The following is a 21,621-nucleotide window of genomic DNA, read 5'->3' on the forward strand; positions in this document are numbered from 1 at the left end:
AATGAACTCTGGAACCTCTATCCCTGGGATGGGGTGTAAGAATTGGGGGGTGAGGAAGAGGAGGAGGGGAGGGGGGAAAGAGGAACAGGAGGAGACCCCCCCCTAGAAATATGGGGAGGCTCCTGGAGAAGGAGGAAACAGTGACATTATGGGATGGAGGCCACAGGAGTGGAGGGGAGGAACCAGAGAGGAGAGGTGTGAGGGAGGGTCCTTAGTGGACACGTGTGCAGGGAGGTGGCAGTGTGTGGGGAGAGACACAGGGGCTTCTCGCCTGAGCACTGGTAGAGGCTCTATTTTCCACCTGGATGATAATCACAGTGTCAACTCCATATTTTGCTGGGAAATTGTACTTATGTTTTTGGTATTTTTCTGTAATTACAGATATGACATGACTCAAATACATGTGGAAGAAGGGAAAAAAGAGAGAACAGAGGGGGTTAAAGAAAGTCCTCTCTTCCAGAGAAATACCCCCACCCCAGTCCCCACTCTACACCCCACACACATGATGCTCAGGGAGGGGGAGGGACAGGGAGACTTAAGGAAGGCAGAGCCCACCCTCAGCCCACAGTCAGGGGCTACTTAGACATCCTCTTTTTATGAGCTGAGACGGCAGGGAGCACTGTGCCAAATACACTGGCCCAAGAGCCTGGGGAAAAGACCTGTCTGCTGCTGGCCATGAAGGTGCTTCCTGGAGATCAAAGGACAGGATGTGAACTGGAGCCTGGAGGCCACAAGGGTGACAAGGAGATCAGTCATGAGTCTGGGCCGTGGGTCCCCCTAACATTTTCCTGAGACATGAAAAAGGCATTCCTCCTCCCCAGACCTACACCACCATACCAAGGACACCAAGGGTGGACCCCCCTGTCCAAGCATCACCCTCTCCACCCTATGAAGCCTTCAGGGTGCCTTCTTCTCCTCCCAGGCCTAAGAGCCCAGGACCCTAGCCTCCTGTCTCTTCATCCCCTTCATGGACCTGACAGAGAAAGACCTGCTGTCTGGATCCCTCAGGCCTGATCCCTCCACCTCCAAACCATCGAATTAAAAAGTTCTGAGCTCCTGTACCCAAATCTAAATTCTGGCCCCGAGGATGACCCAAGGTTTGGGGTCACGGGTCCCAGAGAGGAGGCTTCCCAGGGCCCCACAGGCTACAGCTGACCCAGGCCTCCAGCTGCACAGATTAAGCTGGTTCTGGACTAAACCCCCACCCCTCATCCCCCCCACCCCCCCACCCCTCATCCCCCCCACCCCCCCACCCCTCATCCCCCCACCCCCCCACCTTCCACCCCTCATCCCCCCCACCCCCCAAAAAAATAGAACAAATCGCTGCAGGCTTTTCCTAGCCCAAGTAAACGTAGAGTCTGGGCCGCGTGCGGCGAATTTATCTTGCTTGGAGGTCCTGCGCCGCAGCAAGCAGCCCCCTGCTCCTCCCCCTGCAGAATTTCCCTCTCCCAGATCTTGGTCAGACCCAGGGACCCTAACAGCAGCGGAGTGCTTGAGTTCCTAAAGTCCCTACCGTCCGAACCTGAGGAAAGCAGTCGGGGCTGGTCGATAGAGACCCTGAAGCCAGGATTGGACACTGATTGGCTTCTAGAAACCGAATACTCAATGGGAGTGAATACTAGGATCTCGTCATGAGTATCCAGGCAGAAAGGCCCGACACAGTTTGAGAGGGGAGATAAGAGACCCTAAAACCAGGAACGCTGGTGACGTTGATTGGCTTCTAGAAACCGGATACGCAATGGGAGTGAGAACTGTTATCTCGTCATGAGTATCCAGGCAGAAAGACCCGACACAGTTTGAGCGGCGAGAAAGTGAAACCCCAGGGAGGTGGGGAATCCCACGAGGTTTGACTCCCTCGCCCAGACCCTGAGAGCCTTATCCGGGGACCTGGGACTTTGCCCTGACCTCTCACCTACTGCCTGGAGGACCCTGTAAGTCAGAAGTTTACAATCTTTCGGTTTCAGAATCAATGTATTCGACTTGGGACCTCAAAGATAGTATCACTTATGTGTGTTATATCTGTGAACATTGGCCATATTAGAAATTGAAACAACAGAAATCGATTGATTCAATTGTAATATTATTAACCCATTACATTAAAATAAATAATTTTATGAAAAATCTCTATTTTCAAAATGAAATAGTATAGTGAGAAGTGAGACTTCTAGACTTTACATTCTTTCAAAAGTTTACATTCTTTTCTTGTATGCTTCGTTAGAAGACTGAAGTATTTGGATATCTGCTTCTGTATTTAATTTTTTTTAAATTAAAGTAAATTAAAAAAATCCAGCCTCACACAAGTATAGGTAAGGCAAGTATTTTGAATAACATTTTCAGATAATTATACCTACTCATCTTTGATATAACACTAAAACTACACAAGTGTTAGGTTTCATGTGAAACTTGAAACTATAACTGAATATTTCCAGATCTGTTGCATAAGAGTCCATAGGTCTGTTTTGTACATTGAATGAATATTATATCAATGCATTTTTTTTACAGTAATGCATTGCTTTACCAAGTTTTATAGATTTTAGAGTGTTGACGTTTAAGATTAGCAAACAATCACATTTGTTAATGTCACCACAGCTTACACTAGAAAAGTTTGTCAGTACTGGGAAGCTGTCAAGATTAATTTTCTAATGAGAACTTGCATTTTATCATTGGCAATAATACTGTAAGTTGATTTCCTGGAAGGGAGAAACTCATGTTCATTATGCCAAATAACGAAATCTAAAAAATCATGTTTTCCTGTTATTCATTCTTAAAATGAAATAGTCTTCCATAAAAAAAGAAGCTAAGTCAGCTCAGAAAAATTATTTTCCTTGGGACATAGTACTTTAAAATGGAACAGAAGTATTTTATGTGTACTTCCCATTTCATCCTATCAGAGAGTCTAAAATGTGGACTCAAGAATGATGACTGTAGAAACAATAATTTTTAATACTACGACCCGGATATTTTTCAGTGAAACTTGCTTTATTATTCTGCAATTAAATTGTGGTGAAGAATTCATAAGTGCTATTGCTGTTTGTTGAAATAGGCTCATTTCTGCTAAGTTTTACCTCAGTGTAAATGTCAACACAGTGAAAAAGGTAGGGGCTTCCCTGGTGGAACAGTGGTCATGAAATGGCCCTCCAATGCAGGGGACAAGGGTTGATCCCTGTGGGGGAACCGAGAGCCCATGTGTCAAAGGACAACTAAGCCTTCAAGTTGCAACTGCTGAGCCTAAAGGCCATGCTCTGCAACTAGAGAAATCCCTCATGCCTCAGTGAAGACCCAGTGCAGCCAAAATAAGAAATACATATTTAAAAGAAAAAGGTTAATACATTTTTGGTAATGTCATGAAAATAGTTTTAACCTCATGGATCCCATAGTAGGGTCTCAGAGACTTCAAGGGTTCCACAGACCACAGTTTGAGAAGTACTGTTCTGAGTAAAGCAGGGAGACTGCAAGCTAGCATCCACCTCTCTGTCTCTTCACTTCTAGACTCCCTCTTCCTGAGCTGGACTCTGTGCTTCCCAACCTTTATGTATTAGGGCTCTGCCTCTTGGTTCTTCTAAAAGTGAAGTTACCCCTAGAAATTTGATGCCAGAGTGTCTCCACCTAGGAAGGAGTTGGGAGACAGGTGTTTCCCCTGTGGAATGGGAATAGTCTGTGCCTGAAGGCACAAGAGAGAAATTTATTCCTGACCCATTTTGGATTTGTTGGTACCAGCTTAATATTTATCCATATCCCAGAAATAAATCTGATGTAATCTGTATGAGAAATAGTATTGGCCATTTGGTTTTGAATGGGCCTAATGTACCTTACTTGAGGCCCACTAATATCATCAATAATAGTGCCACTCAGAGTTCTGGGTCTGCACTTTTCATGTGGTAGGTGCTAGCTCTATGTGGCTACTGAGCACTTGAAATGTGGCTAACATCACTGAGCAGTTGAATTTTTATTTAATTAAATTTAAATTTAAATAGCCATATGTGGCTAGTAGCTACTGTATTTGACAGAGCATATCTAAGTGGTTTAGTTTTCATTCTCCCAAGATACTGTATGACTCATAGATTGAAGTACATTGAAATTATCTTCATACATTTGGTTATGTGGGTCTTAGACATTACTGTAAAATACAGCAGGCCCAAGAAAATTTAATCTGCCTCCAGTGCAGGAGACCCAGGTTTGATCCCTAGATCCCCAGGAGAAGGGAATGGCTATCCATCCACTCCAGTAATCTTGCCTGGAAAATTCCATGGACAGAGGAGTCTGGTGGGCTATAGTCCATGGGTTGCAAAGAGTCAGACCCACTTTCACTTTCTTTAACATTATTAATCTAAACATAATTTATCACCTCAAGGTCATTAGTTTTCAAAAACACTCATCTTTGGAGCTATTTCTTATCTATATTACATTGAGACTCTTCATGTCATTTCTGTTTATCTGGTAAACATAAGCAAGCACTTATATCTTCACTTAGCCACAAGAAAGTATTTATTGAATATCCCATTATAAAATACCCTGTTGGTCCTACATAATTATAAAAATACAAAACAGAAGATAAAAACCTTAGAATTCCCACCACCTTTGAATTCTTTACCTATTATTCCTCCCCATAGTGTGTGTAAAGTGATACTTGCCCCCAGTTTCAGTTTTTGTTTCCTTTTACCCTTGGACCCCACTCTCCTCATTATCTCTATCTAAATGAAAATATACATAAAATTCTCACAGTTGTTGAATGAAGAATTTTCTAAGCATGACTCAAAGACTTAAGAAAAAAACACAAAGAAGAAATAAAACTTTTCTATGGCAACCACAAACTCACAAGCATGCAAACACGTGTCCATAATCAAATTTAAAGACACCTAAAAAATCTGAGTACATCATGAGAAATGCTGGGCTGGAGGAAGTACAAGCTGGAATAAAGATTGCCAGGAGAAAAATAACCTCAGATATGCAGATGACACCACCCTTATGGCAGAAAGTGAAGAGGAACTAAAAAGCCTCTTGATGAAAGTGAAAGAGAAGAGTGAAAAAGTTGGCTTAAAGCTCAACATTCAGAAAATGAAGATCATGGCATCCGGTCCCATCACTTCATGGGAAATAGATGGGGAAACAGTGGAAACAGCGTCAGACTTTATTTTGGGGGGCTCCAAAACCACTGCAGATGGTGACTGCAGCCATGAAATTAAAAGACGCTTACTCCTTGGAAGGAAAGTTATGACCAACCTAGATAGCATATTGAAAAGCAGAGACATTACTTTGCCAACAAAGGTCCGTCTAGTCAAGGCTATGGTTTTTCCAGTGCTCAGGTATGGATGTGAGAGTTGGACTGTGAAGAAAGATGAGCACTGAAGAATTGATGCTTTGGAACTGTGGTGTTGGAGAAGACTCTTGAGAGTCCCTTGGACTGCAAGGACATCTAGCCAGTCCATTCTAAAGGAGATCAGTCCTGAGTGTTCATTGGAAGGACTGATGCTGAAGCTGAAACTCCAATACTTTGGCCACCTCATGTGAAGAGTAGACTCATCTGAAAAGACCCTGATGCTGGGAGGGATTGGGGGCAGGAGGAGAACGGGATGACAGAGGATGAGATGGCTGGATGGCATCACTGACTTGATGGACATGAGTTTGGGTGGACTCTGGGAGTTGGTGATGGACAGGGAGGCCTGGCATGCTGCGATTCATGGGGTTGCAAAGAGTCGGAAACGACTGAGCAACTGAACTGAACTGAAAACATCTGATAGACAAAATATTAGCATGTGTAGATATTTTTCACCTAAAGACCACCAGGAACACATCTAGTTGAACACATTGTGTTTTCTACTTGATACAGCAAAGGAGAATGTATACTGTGGGGAACCACAGTGCATCTTAGAGTGAGGGGATAAGAAAGAATGTGTTATTGTGGGATATGGGCTTTGGTTGGAGAAAAGAGGGATTTACTTCAAACTGAGTATTGCCAGGAAGCATAGTCAATTACATGATTGGGTGTCCAATCAATCACATCTATAAGGAGGGCAGACTAGAGCAAGGATAAAGGAGCATTTGCAACCATCAGTCCTGTTACCCAGGATAGGGAGATGTTCAGTACTTTCTGAATTGCACAGTGCCCTGTTTCTCTGTGCTTAAATGAAATTATGTATAGTCTTGTCTTACTTTGTTTCATTTTATTATGATTTCAGTGTATCCTTATTTGATGTTTCTATTTTATAAATGATTTATTCCAAAGAGAACAACATGACCTAGCTGTGAGCACCGGGCCAGCTTCAAGTAACTCAGGTCTAGCTGTGAGTGTCACACCTGTTCCCTGGGGTCAGGAGGCTGATTTTTCTTCCTTAAATTCAATATTTTAAAATTGCTACATTGAGATTGGAAAATAAAGACTATAGAAAACAATTTGGCGGAGAAGGCAATGGCACCCACTCCAGTACTCTTGCCTGGAAAATCCCATGAATGGAGGAGCCTGGCGGGCTGCCGTCTATAGGGTCGCACAGAGTCGGACACGACTGAAGCGACTTAGCAGCAGCAGAAAACAATTTGGAAAAGAAGAAATGTAAATACCAAATAAATTATTAATAAATGGGAAAAATGGGAATGTGAAAGGGAAAATGGAAAGAAAAATTAAAATCTGTCAGCTTGGCAAAGATGAAAGGAAAATAAAGGCTAGACCTTTAATAGGTCATCTTGGGAAAGTCAAGGTGTAGGGCAGGGAAAACAGATTAGGATTGGCTGGTATGAACAAGTATCACCAGGCTTTGGGTTATAGTAGTGGTCTTTGGTTGTCTGGTACCTGGCCCTGGGATCATTAAGGCAGAGGAATATTGCCTCTTAGGGTACAAAGGCCAGAAGGAGGAGGGAGACGGGGTGGGGGGTAGGGAGGGTGGGCGCGGTGGGGGTCTGGGTTGGTTAGTTTGCACATCAGAGGCTTGCTTCTGTCTGGGCTGTAGTCTGGGAAAGCTGTCTCTCCTCAGTGAGAAAGATTTTGTCTTTGTTTTTTAATTATTAATTTTTATCTTTGCACTGAGTCTTTGTCTCTGCGCATGGCCTTTCTTGCTTGCAGAGAGCAGGGTCGGGGGCGGGGGGGTGTGGCCCCTTTCTAGCTGCAGCGCACAGGCTTCTCACTGCATGGCCTCCCATGTTGCAGAGCACAGAGTCTGGGCCCAGGGGCTTCAGTAGTTACAGCACATGGGATCAGTTGGTCTGAGGTACTTGGAATCTTCCCCAACCAGGGTTGAATCTATGTCCCTGGGTTGAACCTGAATACAAGGGGATTCTTATCCACTGTACCACCAGAGAAGTCCTTCAGCAAAACATTTTTTTTTTAATCTTCAGAAATATTTAATGACGTGGGCAGATGATCAGATAGGACATTAAAAGTGTACACTATGAGAGTACATATAATGCAATTTCAGTTTTGTAAAATAAGAAATATGCAAATTTTTACACCAGAAAAGTTAGTAATATACCAAAATGTTAATAGAGAAAATGTTTTGTTGACAAAAAGACTATGGGATTAAAAAAAAAACCTCTTCGTTTTTATAGTGAATTTATATTCAGTTTACAATCAGAAAAAAAATGCTTTTTTTTCTTTTCTTTCTTTTAATTAGAGGCTAATTACTCTACAATATTGTGATAGTTTTTGCCATACAATGACATGAATCAGCCATGGGTGTACATGTGTTCCCCATCTAGACCCTCCCTCCCACCTCCCTCCCCATCCCATCTCTCAGGATCATCCCAGTGCACCAGCCCTGAGCACCCTGCCTCATGCATCAAACCTGGACTGGTGATCTAGTTCACATATGATAATATACATGTTTCAATGCTATTCTCTCAAATTATCCCACCCTTGCCTTCTCCCACAGAGTCCAAAAGTCTGTTCTTTACATCTGTGGCTCTTTTGCCGTCTAGCGAAACATTTTTAAACAACTGAGCTATCAGAGCAAATTTCCCCACATTTTGAACCCAGGAGTTTAAGTATGGGAAGTTCTTTGGCAACTAGCATGCGCTCCCATGTCTTGAGAATGCTGAACTACACGAGTCTTGATGAGACCATGTCTTATTACAGAAGCCAAAAACACTTTCCGTTTTTGTTGCTGGGTACCGGCAGGCATCCTATTCTGGTGTGCTTATGGCAGATTTTGATTTAGGGGTTAGTTACATGAAGAACTAGGGCCTGTTCTGTCCACTGATTTCCTGAGCCCATTCCTTCCTCAACTCTTCATTCTCACCTCTGTATCCAGGAAAACTTTACCCATCAGTTGAGTCTATGAATCCACCAAGATAGCTATGCCAAACACGCCTCTGGCTCCGTAAGTAAGTGTTCTTACATCTTCCTCTTCTATTCCCCCCCAAACTATATCCACTCTCCAATAGCTTGGACTCATGCATGATGTCTTCTGTTTATATCCTGACAATTCAACAATCCTCTCAAGCCCTGCTGACTCCACCTCCTCCCTCTCTCACTGCAGCTCCCACCTCTCTGGGGGTCACTTGGACGTGCCTCCAGAATTTGCATGCAGACAGGCACACCCCTCCCTCTTTGCATTCCACATGCTCGTGATGTTTAATTAATTTCCCTTTTTTAAAAGTTAATATTCCTTTTTCTAAAATTAGGCAATTTGTTTTCTACTACTTATATGTAAGATTACTAATTTAACATTAAGCTACATATCTATTTCTACCATCTCAAAACACAGCCGACATTAGACATGACTTCAGAAGCAAGTGACTTCCAAAAACTCATATACACCTGAACCTTATATGGTTTTCCCTCTCGCCTTCCCACTGCAAAAATTATCAGAACGTGGCAGATAAATAAAGGCATTCTTACGCCAGATATCTCAGATCTCATAGTGTGTCAAAGGTTAAACAGATATGAACTGCCAAATATTTACCGTTTCCTCAGGCCGCTTAGAAGATTTGGAAAAGACCCTGATGCTGTGAAAGATTGAGGGCAGAAGGAGAAAGGGGTGACAGAGGAGGAGATGGTTGGATGGCATCATTGACTCAACGGATATGAGTTTGAGCAAACTCTGGGATATGGTGAAGGACAGGGAGGCATGGCGTGCTGCAGTCCATGGAGTTGCAAAGTGTCAGACACGACTGAGTGACGAAACAACAACAACTGCTTAGAAGATGGCAGGAGAAATTATGGGACAGAAAAGGTGCTTCAGAAACCAATATGGATGTTGTCATCAATTACTGTTTGTTGCAGGAGCCGAGATTCTGTAATACGGTCACTCGTTCTCATACATTTTTCTCAGTGGCGGGTGAAGAACCAAGTAAAAGGCAACAGGAGAGATAAATTAGTTAACACACATTTTAATAAGTACATTAAAGACATTCCAACCATTCCCCTTAGAGAGAAAAGATCAACTATTACCGTCCCCATTTCAGAGAGAAAGCAGCGAGGACAAGAGAGTCATGACTACCATAAGGCTCCAGTTGTCTGAGAGCAATCAGAAACCCAGCAGGACCATCCAGCTGAGGCTGAGAGCTGGGAATGATGAAAAGGAACAAAGGGTAAATGACAAAACCTGGGGCTGTGCCAGGAGGTCTTCCTCAGGGTCTCAGCGTAAGTCTGGATCTCATACAGTTAAGCCACAGTAAAGGGAAAATTTTCCCAGTGAAGGCAGATGAGAATTCATAGAAAACTCTTGAGTTCTGGCATTGGTAAAGGTTACCTTCCCACCATCATGATCCAGAGCAACTCCAATCTACCGGGGGCAGTGGGACAGGATCTAGAAGGGCCCCGGGCTGCTGCATATAGACACCCCAGCTGAGGACAGCTGCAGAGTCCAGACCCCTCCTCGGGGGTGAAGTTGAGAAATCCCCTTCTCACCACTGACTCTCTTGCCACCCCCACCAGGCAGAATTTTGGCCATATTCTATTTTCCTGAGACCGTTCCCCCTCCAGCTCCTCATTCTCCTCTCTGTATCCAGGAGAATGATACCCATCAGTGATGCCTGTAAATCCACCAAGATTGTTACTGCCAAACACACCTCTGCTTCCAACCCTGTATCTCATTGTTTCTTCTTCTTCCTCTGCTTCCCACCAGATCCTGTCCACTTTCACTTCCCAGTATACTCTGCCCCATGTGAAGCCCTTACTGCCCAGCACCCCAGGCTCCAGATCAAATTGCTGACCACACTGGCATTTGTTCAACCACAAGCCAGTGAACACCATACTCTTCCCATCTGGAGACACTGCGAGGTAGCCATTGGCTGGCCGGGAATTCAGGATGCTCCTCACTGTGGGGACAAGGAGACAAAGGTGTGGACTCACAAAAGATACAAATGAGATTTGTCCCGTAGGTTCTGGGGCCTTCATGACAACGGTGGGAGACTCCTCAGGGGACCAGGACAAAGACTGCTTTGACCTTGTGTTCAGACTGTTAGCAACTAGAAAGTTTCTAGCAATCTAGAAATTATAAACACAGAAAATTCAAGGCCTCAGGCAGTGCGATGAGACTGGAGAGGAAAAAAAGATAAGCACTGGGATCACTACAGCTGAGCAAATCTGGGGAAATGTTTATGGTTCTGAACTCAGGATAAAGAATTTGGAAAAAAAAAAAAAGAATTTGGATACATTAGCCACATGAAGACCTTCCTCTTTAAAACAAACGAGCTGACCCATAAGTAATAAAAGCTTCACAGGAAAATGGTAATTTGCAAACTTCAGCCACTATCCATCCTCTCCAGATACTCACTTGTCTTATATTCCAGATCCCTCATCAATTTTCCTAGAGTAAAAGAACAAAAGGACAGTGAGCAATTCTTGTTTTTTTTTTTTTCTTTAGCCATACTGCTCGGCTTTCAGGAAGACCAGGGATTGAACCCAGATCGATGGCAGTGAAAGCACGGAGTCCTACCCGCTGGACCACCTGGGAATTCTTGACAGGAAGCAGCTCTGGCACCACAGCTTCTCAGTCAAACTCTCTTATGGTATCTCATATAACTTCAGCAATTAACAGGGGATCAGCAAAGTTCAAATGAAACAGAGGAATTAATTCAGGAGACACCCACAGCTGTCCAGTCTAAACAGTTTCATGTGAATATCCATGGCAACACGTGCTGAACCCTGTTTTAAACTAAATCCTAAACTTTTAGTCCTAAACCACTCTATTTCTCTCCACTCTCAAAGAAACCTCTTTAGAGTCATTCTCTCACTATGTAATTTTATTTCAATTGTGGTTAAAACACATAACATTTACTGTCTTTACCATTTTTAAGTGTATAGTTCATTAATGTTAAGTATATCTAAATTTTTGTGCAACCAGTTTCCAGAACTTTTGCATTTTTTAAAACTTAAACTCTATGCTCGTTAAACAGCAGCTCCTCATTTCCCCCTCCTCTGTAACCTGGCAACCACTAATCCACTTTCTGTTCCAATGGATTTCACTACCTTCAGTTCAGTTCAGTCGCTCAGTCGTGTCTGACTCTTTGCGACCCCATGAATCGCAGCACACCAGGCCTCCCTCTCTATCACCATCTCCTGGAGTTAACTCAGACTCGTGTCCATCTAGTCAGTGATGCCATCCAGCCATCTTATCCTCGGTCGTCCCCTTCTCCTCCTGCCCCCAATCCCTCCCAGCATCAAAGTCTTTTCCAGTGAGTCAAATCTTTGCATGAGGTGGCCAAAGTACTGGAGTTTCAGCTTTAGCATCAGTCCTTCCAAAGAAATCCCAGGGCTGATCTCCTTCAGAATGGACTGGTTGGATCTCCTTGCAGTCCAAGGGACTCTCAAGAGTCTTCTCCAACACCACAGTTCAAAAGCATCAATTCTTTGGCGCTCAGCCTTCTTCACAGTCCAACATCCATACATGACCACTGGAAAAACCATAGCCTTGACTAGACGGACCTTAGTCGGCAAAGTAATGTCTCTGCTTTTGAATATGCTATCTAGGTTGGTCATAACTTTTCTTCCAAGGAGTAAGTGTCTTTTAATTTCATGGCTGCAGTCACCATCTGCAGTGATTTTCGAGCCCCCAAAAGTAAAGTCTGACGCTGTTTCCACTGTTTCCCCATCTATTTCCCATGAAGTGATGGGACCGGATGCCATGATCTTCATTTTCTGAATGTTGAGCTTTAAGCCAACTTTTTCACTCTCCTCTTTTTAGAGACCTCATATACATGGAATCACATAGTACTTGTCTCTTTGTGACTGGCTCATTTCACTTAGCATTTTGTCCTTGAGGTTCATCCATGTTAGAGTATGTGTCACAGTTTCCTTCCTTTTTTAGGCTGCTGCTGCTGCTGCTAAGTCACTTCAGTCATGTCCGACTCTGTGCGACCCCATAGATGGCAGCCCGCTAGGCTCCTCTGTCTCTGGGATTCTCCAGGCAAGAATACTGGAGTGGGTTGCCGTTTTTAGGCTGGATAGTATTCAATTGTCTGCCTATGCCACATTCCATTTCTGCATTCATCCAGTGATGAACATTTGGGTTGCTCTACTTCCTGTTCATTGTGAATAATGTTGCTATGAACATGAGAGTGCACATATCTCTTTGAGTGCCTGCTTTTAATTCTTTGGGAATTGGGAATGCTAGATCATATGGTAATTATGTGTTTAAAATTTTGTGGAAATGCCATACTGTTTTCCATAGCCTCCCAATCTTCTTTTACCTCATTGTTAGATATGAAATATATTTCTATCAACTCTGAGAACTATTAACTATGATTCTACATTATGGAACAGTCTTAGACTATCACATGGAAGCCTCCATGGTTTGGACTTAGATTTCCTCCCCAGTGTCCCTGCCTGGTGTGAATGACATGCAGGAACTCTGAGAAGGTGCAGCCACGATCAAAACTTAAAGAAACATTTCAGAGAAAGAAAGGAGGCTTTCTAGGCTCAGAACTCCCTCCTTTACCATGGAATCCTCTGAGTCCTTTCTCTAAACAAAGACATTTATCTGAAAATTCTTCCATCCGTTTTCTGATTGCAGGACTGACAGGCTTTTCAATCCAGAACTTCTTCTGAGGGTATCTAGAGATAATGAAGTCACAGTAAGTACTCCTGAGAGAAAGGCATGGTTTCCCACCGTCAGAGTATACCCATGTGAGCAAATACCAATAATGGACCAAAGAGGCAGATAGGAAAAGCTGCTTTTCCAAGTGGCTGGTTTCGACATCAGAGTGAGAGAGAAGAATATAGAGATCTGAAGAAAGGGCCATGATCCAAGGAGTCTCTATCCACCAACATGTCATTTATGGTGGTTTAGTTGCTAAGTTGTGTCTGACTATTGAGACCCCATGGACCGCAACCTGCCAGGCTCCTCTGTCCATGGGATTCTCCAAGCAAGAATACTGGAGTGGGTTGCCATTCCCTTTTCCAGGGCATCTTCCCAATTCAGAGATCAACCTGCAGATTTTTTTTTTTTTTTTTTTACCACTGAGCCACCAAGGAAGCCTAAAATCCTAGAGCTATACCTAAACAGGGACTTAAACAGATTAAAAGTCTGATGTTTGACCTACTGACTGAGCTATCTGGGCCCTCTTAAGTATCAAAACAAAATACTTAAATAACAAAATTACTAAGGAAAACCTCATGGAGATATATCAATCCTATTCCAAGAACACAAAGAATGTACCTTATTTTCAAGTGCATAGAAAGTGAAAGTGAAAGTGAAAGGGGGCTTCTCTGGTGGCTCAGAGGTTAAAGCGTCTGCCTGCAATGCAGGAGACCTGGGTTCGATCCCTGGGTTAGGAAGATCCCCTGGAGAAGGAAATGGCAACCCACTCCAGTATTCTTGCCTGGAGAATCCCATGGACAGAGGAGCCTGGTGGGCTGCAGTCCATGGGGTGGCAAAGAGTCGGACTGTCCAAAAATTTAAAACACACAATATAAAGTGTGTTGATAAAGTCCAAAATAGTAGAAATGGCAACACACTTGTCTGATCACAAAATATAAAAACTATGAAACATAAAGCTGTTAGAAAAACAAAAACACAGCACCACTGACAGATGTCCTCTTTTTTAAACAAGTCTTATATGAAATAGCAAATGAAATTTAAAAATTTAAAATATCTAGAAAACAACAAAAAATACTATGGACTAGAAATTATAGCATATTTCAAAAACAAGGCTCCTAAATATATACACACAAAAATATATTAAAAATAGAAAAAAGAGAAAGGCAAGTAGAGAAGACAAAAATAGATATAAACAAAACATATTCAGATATAAACAATAAAATGTAAGGATATTATTTGTCAAACACTGCAGATACTTTTTAAATTACAAATGAAAGTGGTGGTTTTCCAGGAGCTATAAATACTAAATATTCCAATTAAAAAGTGTCAGATGAATTTATTTTAAAAGAAAACAAAATTTTATGTTGCTTATAAGAGATACATAAAAGTAAGAGCCCAGATAGGTTGAGAGTTAAAGAATAAAAAGTTCAATAGTATGCAAACACTAATCAAAAGAAAACTAGAATAACTACTGATATCAGACAAAATACTCTAGGGCAAGAAGTCTTACACATTCTGTAACACCCTCATTTCTTATATAATCACTCATCTCCGACAGTCTCTGTCTGGTCTCCCCAGCTAGAATCTGGCAGCCTATCTCCTTTCCCCACCTGGTAACTGGTCCATGGTAAATACTTAGATTATGCCAACAGTCCTGGTGTCTCTGGAATGAACTGTGTATTCTCAAAATACTTGGCTTTTATCTCTGTTCAAAGCTTCTGCCTATCGTTATGAGTATGGTTTTTGAAAACTGTCAGTGTTTAATGCCTAACACATTGCCTGAGAACCACTGCCAAAGAAACCATTATCCCTGTGACTCATATAAGTGTCTTCTTCTTATGAGCCAGCAGAGAGCAGGAAACCATCACTAACAAGCATGGAGGGCGATCTGATGAAGAAACGTGCTCTACAAAATGTGAGGGAGAGCAGCCAGGAGAGGGGGCTGGGAACCAAACAGGAATAAAAACAACGAAAGGACACTGGGTCTTAGCAACAGATGTGTATTTTAAACTTTTTCAAATACTCTGCCACAATCTCCTCCATTTCAACTCTCCCTATCCTCTCACCATCCTAAGTTCCAAGACAATAATTTTTCTGGGACATTCTGTGGAATACCTTTCATATTATACTTTCTAGAAGAACCTCTCTTCTTCCAAATAACCCCTTTCAGCCCTTGCCAAATTTCGGTAAGTTACGGTGACAGAAAGAAAAAAAAACGAAGGAATGAATACCCGAGTGATTAAAAATATAAGGCAAGCAGCACTTACCTGCTTGTTCTGTCACTTGGGTCCTAGAAAGGAAGAGAAGACAGACTGTCATGGAAATAAGGTTCCCAGGAGCTGACACCGTTCCTTATGATGAGCTCTCTGGGAATGGGTACACAATAGGACTGAACAGAGAATTTTCTGGTGGGCTTGGACCTGTGCTATTCTCCACTGTGGTATCAGTTTATGGGGACATGTTTCCCCTTCCTTTCCTCCATTTGAGTCTAGAATATCCTCTCCAGGAAAACTTGCTTGATCTGTTGACTTCTGTTGTCTATCAGATTAAGACTGAAATCTCAGAATGCCTTTGAAGGCCTCTACTCAGCTGGCTCCATCTTACCTAGCGCATCTTCCCTTTAACTTCTTCCTCACTTAAGCTGAGTCCTCCAGAAAGGTAGCCCGTTTCACTCTATGTACCTTCCTATCTTCCAAACGCTCTTCCTCAGCACCTGCAGGCTTCCCAGGTGGCTCAGTGGTAGAGAATCCTCCTGTCAGTGCAAGAGCCACAGGAGACTCAGGTTCAATTCCTGGGTCAGGAAGATCCCCTGGAGGAGGAAATGGCTGACCCACTCCAGTATTCTTGCCTGGAAAATCCCATGGACAGAGGAGCCCATGGGCTACAGTCCGTGGGGTCACAAAGAGTCGGACATGCACACTGCACCTACAGCCACCTTTTTATTATCACACTCATTAAGTTTATCATCACATTCATGTGCTTCATTTTAACCAATGCACCTCCACAAATGGAATGTTCAACTCCTCTTTCCTGCTAACACAAATCTTTACATTTTCCTCAAGTCTACCATTAAGAGCTGCTTCATCCATGAAGCCTTCCCTGACTAGCCTTTTCCAGAATTCCTATGGCTTCCAGTCTGATCATAAGATTTAACACTCAATTATTTCTTATAATTGTAAATGTACATGTATGGATGTGAGAGTTGGACCATAAAGAAAGCAGATCATCGAAGAATTGATGCTTTGAACTGTGATGTTAAAGAAGACTCTTGAGAGTCCCTTGGACTGCAAGGAGATCAAACCAGTTAATCCTAAAGGAAATCAGTCCTGAATATTCATTGGAAGGACTGATGCTGAGGCTGAAGCTCTAATACTCTGGGCACCTGATGTGAAGAACCAACTCACTGGAAAAGACCCTGAAGCTGGGAAAGAATGAGGGCAGGAGGAGAAGGGGACGACAGAGGAGATGATTGGATGGCATGACCAACTCAATGGATATGAGTTTGAACAAACTCCAGGAGTTGGTGATGGACCGGGAAGCCTGGCGTGCTGCAGTCCATGGGGTTGCAAAGAGTCGACCCGACTAAGAGACTGAACTAAAGTGACTGACAGATCTTACTATCTCAGTGTAACATCTGTGCATATTGCAGTCTCCCGCCCACTGTGATTTGGGACTTACAGCCTATTGGTTTGCTAATTAACCTGTCAGGAACTCAACAAATGAGAAGAAAGCCTTGTCTCTCCTGACTCCCGGCCCAGATCTCCTGCTAATGGTGCAAGAGGTACAATTTCACTGGTCCCTCACCTGCAAAAGTTCAAGTGCTGGCTGCCGAGCCTTCTTCTCTAACTCAGAAATCAGGGTCTCCAGCCGGATGACCTCCTCAGAGCCCTTGGCAACATGGCTGTTCCTCCCTCCAGTGAGCTGTTGCTCCGTTCCCTCCAGCCACTCCAACAGGTACTTCTCCCTTTCTCTCAGGAACTGATGGCCCTGCTCAAACACTGATGCTCTGTCTTGTTTGTGGCTCTGGAATTTTGCCTACAGTAAAGGCAGAAAGACAGAGAGGATTTCTCCTGAGAGGCTGGAAAACACCAGAACATTTGTGAATTCTGGGGATAAGTTCAGAACAAGAATCCCTTCTATCACACTCTCCTTCTCCTCATCCCTCATTATGCCCCCTCCCCTCAACATACATACATACACACACACACACACAGACACATACACACACACTCTGTCTCCCACTGAACACAGGTACACAGAACATTCACCCGAAACTTCTCGTACCAGCACGGCCTGAATCTCATCTTCTCCTGTAGACTGAAAATTCTGAATCCTGTCCCTGTCTCCCTTCAGAATCTTCAGATGGTTTAGAATTTTACCTTGTGGGGGTGGGGGGAAACATGAATAATCTCAAGATGAAGATAAAAATGCCCTCAAAAGACACCTGCAAAATGATTTCAGAGTGAAATCAGATAGTCTTTGATCTTATATAGTATTATAAGATAACTAGGTTGGAATAGTTTTCATCCTAGTTAATGAAGAAGAAACAAAGTGAGTGCTATGTTAGCTTAGAGTAGCTTCTCAGAAGTGAGATAAAATGCATGTTAAACTTATACTGTACTGTATGTCAATTACATCTCAATAAAACTGGGAGAAAAACAAGTGAGATAAAATAAAATTTATTATCATTACAACTACTAAGACTTATAGTGTAGTTTTTATATTTACAGTCTTTCCACCACAAATATAGATGATTTATATTAAAATTAATTGATAACATAGAAATAAAAAAGAAAACCAACACAAAATAATGAAGGAAAATATATATACTAACTCCAAATCACTGAGTGAATGACTAAATTGATTTTAAGAGTCCTGTTAACCAAGGACAAAAGGGAAATAGCGATTCATGTAATCCTTTCACAGACAGGAGGAAAAATACTGGTACATCAGAAAAAAATAATATTTTCCCTGAGATTAAATTCTGAAAGGAAATTCATACAAGATGCAATATTCTCAAAAATATTTTTATAATACAGATGAAGCACACACTTTGAAGCTAAGTATCAAGACAGCTATCAAGAGCACTGGTATTCCACACTGCTAGTTGAGGCTTGATCAGATGTTTCAGAAACTAAAACATCAAGGCAGTGGGACAGACTTGCTATTATAAAAGATATGAAAACAAACCAGTTTATTATTCAAATTAAAAGAATACATGTTGCCAAGAACTTACCATGCTACAGAATTTGAACCTTCCCCTTACAATTGTTAGAATGGCTATTATTTAAAAAAATGAAAGATAACAAGTATTGGTGAAGATGTGAAGAAAAGGAAACCCTGGTACACTACTAACGAGAATGGAAAGTGGCACAGTCATGGAAAACACAATAGCTGCTTCTCAAAAAGTTAAAAATAGAACTACCATATGATCCAGCAGTCCTATTTCTAGGTATTTATCTAAAGAAATTGAGATCAGGATCTCGAAGAGAGCAGCCAAGTTATGGAAACAACCTAATGTCCAATGGATGAATGGATAAAGACAGTGTGGTATATACATACAATGAAATCTTACTCAGCCTTAAAAAAAGAAGAAAATCCTGCCATTTGCAATGACACAGATGGACCTGGAGGACATTATGCAAAGTGGAAAAAGCCAGGCACAAAAGACAAACACCATATCATCTCACTTGTATGAGGAATCCAAAACTCACAGAAGCAGAGTAGAATGGTGGTGGCCAGCAGCTGGAGGGGAGTGTAACGGGGAGGTGATGGTCAAAGGGGAAAAGTTTCAGTTATGCAAGATAAGTAAGTTCTGAAGATCTACTCTATATCACAGTGCTTACCAGATAACAATACTGTGTTGTACAGTTAAAATTTGCTAACAGATAGATCTTACGGTAAGTGTTCTCTCTCTCACACACACAGTAAGACAATAATAATAATAAATCAGGTGGGAGGAAACTTTGGGAGGTGATGAATATGTCTCTGGCTTTGATGGTAGTGACATACTTATCCCCAAACTTAAGCTGCATACAGTAAATATATGGACAGCTTTTTATGTGTCAATTATACCTCAGTAAAGTGTTTATTAAAAAAATTTTGGACCTTATCCTGAAGGTACAATAGAACATTTTTGGCTCCAGGAACAGAGCTGGGGTCCAGCAAGCTTCTCACCTGATAAAGCTGCGCAGCCTTCTCCAGCAGAGCAGCAGCGTGGTGCCTGTGCTCCTGGGACTCCCGACACGTGACACACACTATCCGCTGGTCATCCTTGCAGTAGTAATGCAGCTTCTCCAAATGCTGCCCGCACAGCTGCTCCGCTCTCTGCGCGAGTGGTCGGTCCTCCCTGGGTTGTCTCTCCTCATCTGCTTTCATCCTCCAGATGTTCTCCACTATACTGGCCATCTGCCACACGTGGCGGATATTCTCTTTCTTAAAGGCTGTCTTGCAGAGAGAACAACATAACGGCTGCTGAGCAGATTCACAGACCTTAATGATGCGGTGAGAGCAGGAGACGTGACCACAGTCGATGGTAACGGGGTCTTTCAAGTAGTCAAGACAGACAGAGCACAGCACCTCGTCCTCCAGTTTCCTCAGAGGAGAGGCAGCGGCCAAGACAGCAGCGCTGGAACCCTGCAGAGCGCTCCTTCTCAAAACAAATGACCTTCTAAGAGGATACGAAGGAAAACCAGAAACTGTGGATTTATTCAACATTAAAATGAAACTCATTAGAAAATAGTTTTTATGTTCAAACTGTTCCCAACCTTTTCCCTCCAAACCCAAAGTTCCTTCCAGACCACTATTCAGAACAGATTCCAGCCTGCAAAGCTAACCTGGTATTAGTTTCAGGCACTCAGCTTTTCTGTAAACATTTTAAAGGGTACTAATACGTGTAATTAAGTGGTGAGTATTCTAGAAGATTATAGTATTGGGAAAGTAAATACCCAATAAAGTCTAAGGAATTTCCCTCACTCTAAGTAGATCCGCTTTAGTGAAAATATTGGCTGTAAATGATTCAATAGTAAAGAATAGGAATTACAAAAATTTAGGGCTTAGGTCCAGTGGTTAAGAATTTGCAGTCCTACTGCAGAGGGCATGGGTTTGTTCCCTGATTGGGGAACTAAGATCCCACATGCCACACGGTGTGGCCAAAAAAATTATAATTATAAAAACCTTAGGGCTATATTTTAAAACTCATTTGAGAACATGAGACTTAGATTATTAGAAACCATTAGGTTCAACCATAGGTCTTTTATTCATATGCTGCCTTGTAAACCTCGTTATGATTTAAACTGATGGTTTTCAAACATTTCTGGAAACATCACAGTTAGAAACGCATTCACATCCCAGTCTAGCAAATTAACACATGCACATACATGCGTATGCACACACATGCTAAAGCACGAGTTTTGTTCTATATCATTTACTGACTTTTAAAACTGCAGTCCATCTTTAAAATGCTGGTTATAACCCATAAAATTGATGCCATGATATAAGCTATTGCAATCAATAATTTGAAAATCCCTGATTTAAGCCACACCAACTTTATCACTAACCCTGACCTCTACCCAGAAATGCAGTATCTAGGGAGCCACAGAAGTCTATTGTGTCACCACTTGCAGCTTAAATTCACATCTCCAATTGCATTATTTTCCTCATTGTTCTTATTCCTTGGTAAGAGCTACCAACAACTACCCCATTACCCAAGCTAAAACCTAGGCGTGATTTTAGACACCTCATTCTTTCTCTACCACCTCCCATATCTGGTCACTGAATTAATAGAATATCTGACATAAAAATTTCACTGCATGGCCTTAACAGTAGAATGCAGATGACAGGAAAAAAAAAAAAAAGTCAATGAACTTGAAGAAGGTGCAATAAAAATTTTATATCTTATTATAGAATTTTTTTCTAAAAAGCAGAAACTCAGTAGCATATGAAATATCAAAAGGTCTAACGTTCATGTCATTAGAGTACCAGGAAAAGAAATTGGTAAAGGAAAAAACAGAGAAAAAGTTAGCTGAACACTTCTCAAGTATGTATGGCAAAAGACACAGATTTACAGATTCAAGAAGCTCAGCAAATGCCAAAAAGAATAACTTAAAGAAAAACCACCCCAAATACACCATCATCAAACTGCTGTAAAGCAAAGATGAAGAAAAAATTCTTGAAAGCAATCAGAAAAAAAAAAAAATCACAATGAGGGGAAGGATGATTCAGATGCTGGCACATTTCCTGTTAGAAGCCATAAAGGTCAACAGACAGTGGGAGAAACATCTGGAAAGTGCTGTGAAAAGTCCTGTCAATCCAGGGTTCTACAGCAGTAAAATATCCTTCAGAAATGAAAGCAAAATATAAATATTTTCAGATGAAAGAAAACTGAGAAAATGTTATCACCAGTAAACCTGCCCTGAAAGAACTGCTAATGCAAGTTCTTCAGGCTAATGTGAAATTCCACAGGGACATTCGGAACTTCAGGAATAACAAGAGAACAGAAGAAAGGGCAACAGAAATGGTAAACATTTGGATAAATACAGTAGCTTATTTTACACCTCACAAGTTCTTTAAGATATGTAGGACAGTTGGAAGCAAAAATTGTAATATCATTAGAGAGATTATGTAGATGTAATACATAAGACAATTATAG

The 21,621-nt window shown here is 42.0% G+C and overlaps 1 protein-coding gene and 1 long non-coding RNA gene across 2 annotated transcripts; one reads left to right on the forward strand and one right to left on the reverse strand.

Moving 5' to 3' along the window:
- Positions 1-1,791: 1,791 nt before the first annotated feature.
- LOC138425662 (uncharacterized) lies at positions 1,792-12,498 on the forward strand. The gene is made up of 2 exons (XR_011251297.1): positions 1,792-1,931; positions 10,797-12,498. It is a non-coding gene; the product is annotated as an uncharacterized lncRNA (long non-coding RNA).
- Positions 9,308-21,079, reverse strand: LOC138425590 (tripartite motif-containing protein 26-like). The gene is made up of 6 exons (XM_069563684.1): positions 19,149-21,079; positions 16,776-17,006; positions 15,239-15,261; positions 12,870-12,985; positions 10,707-10,739; positions 9,308-10,248 (listed from the first exon to the last, which is right to left on the reverse strand). The coding sequence occupies exons 1-6, from the start codon at positions 19,701-19,703 to the stop codon at positions 9,677-9,679; spliced, it is 1,530 nt and encodes a 509-aa protein (XP_069419785.1). The 5' UTR covers positions 19,704-21,079; the 3' UTR covers positions 9,308-9,676.
- Between the last annotated feature and the right edge of the window lie 542 nt (positions 21,080-21,621).

This window comes from Ovis canadensis, chromosome 20, assembly GCF_042477335.2.
Source record: "Ovis canadensis isolate MfBH-ARS-UI-01 breed Bighorn chromosome 20, ARS-UI_OviCan_v2, whole genome shotgun sequence".
Lineage (NCBI taxonomy): Eukaryota > Metazoa > Chordata > Mammalia > Artiodactyla > Bovidae > Ovis > Ovis canadensis.

Bases quoted from the DNA above. Each gene is read 5' to 3' on its own strand.
- LOC138425590 (XM_069563684.1), bottom strand. From the start codon at position 19,703: ATGAGTTTCATTTTAATGTTGAATAAATCCACAGTTTCTGGTTTTCCT. The intron at 17,007-19,148 runs GTGAGAAGCTTG...CCTTTACTGTAG, and splicing joins AGGCTGCGCAGCTTTATCAG to GCAAAATTCCAGAGCCACAA. The intron at 10,740-12,869 runs GTAAAGGAGGGA...CTTTTACTCTAG, and splicing joins AGGACTCAGAGGATTCCATG to GAAAATTGATGAGGGATCTG.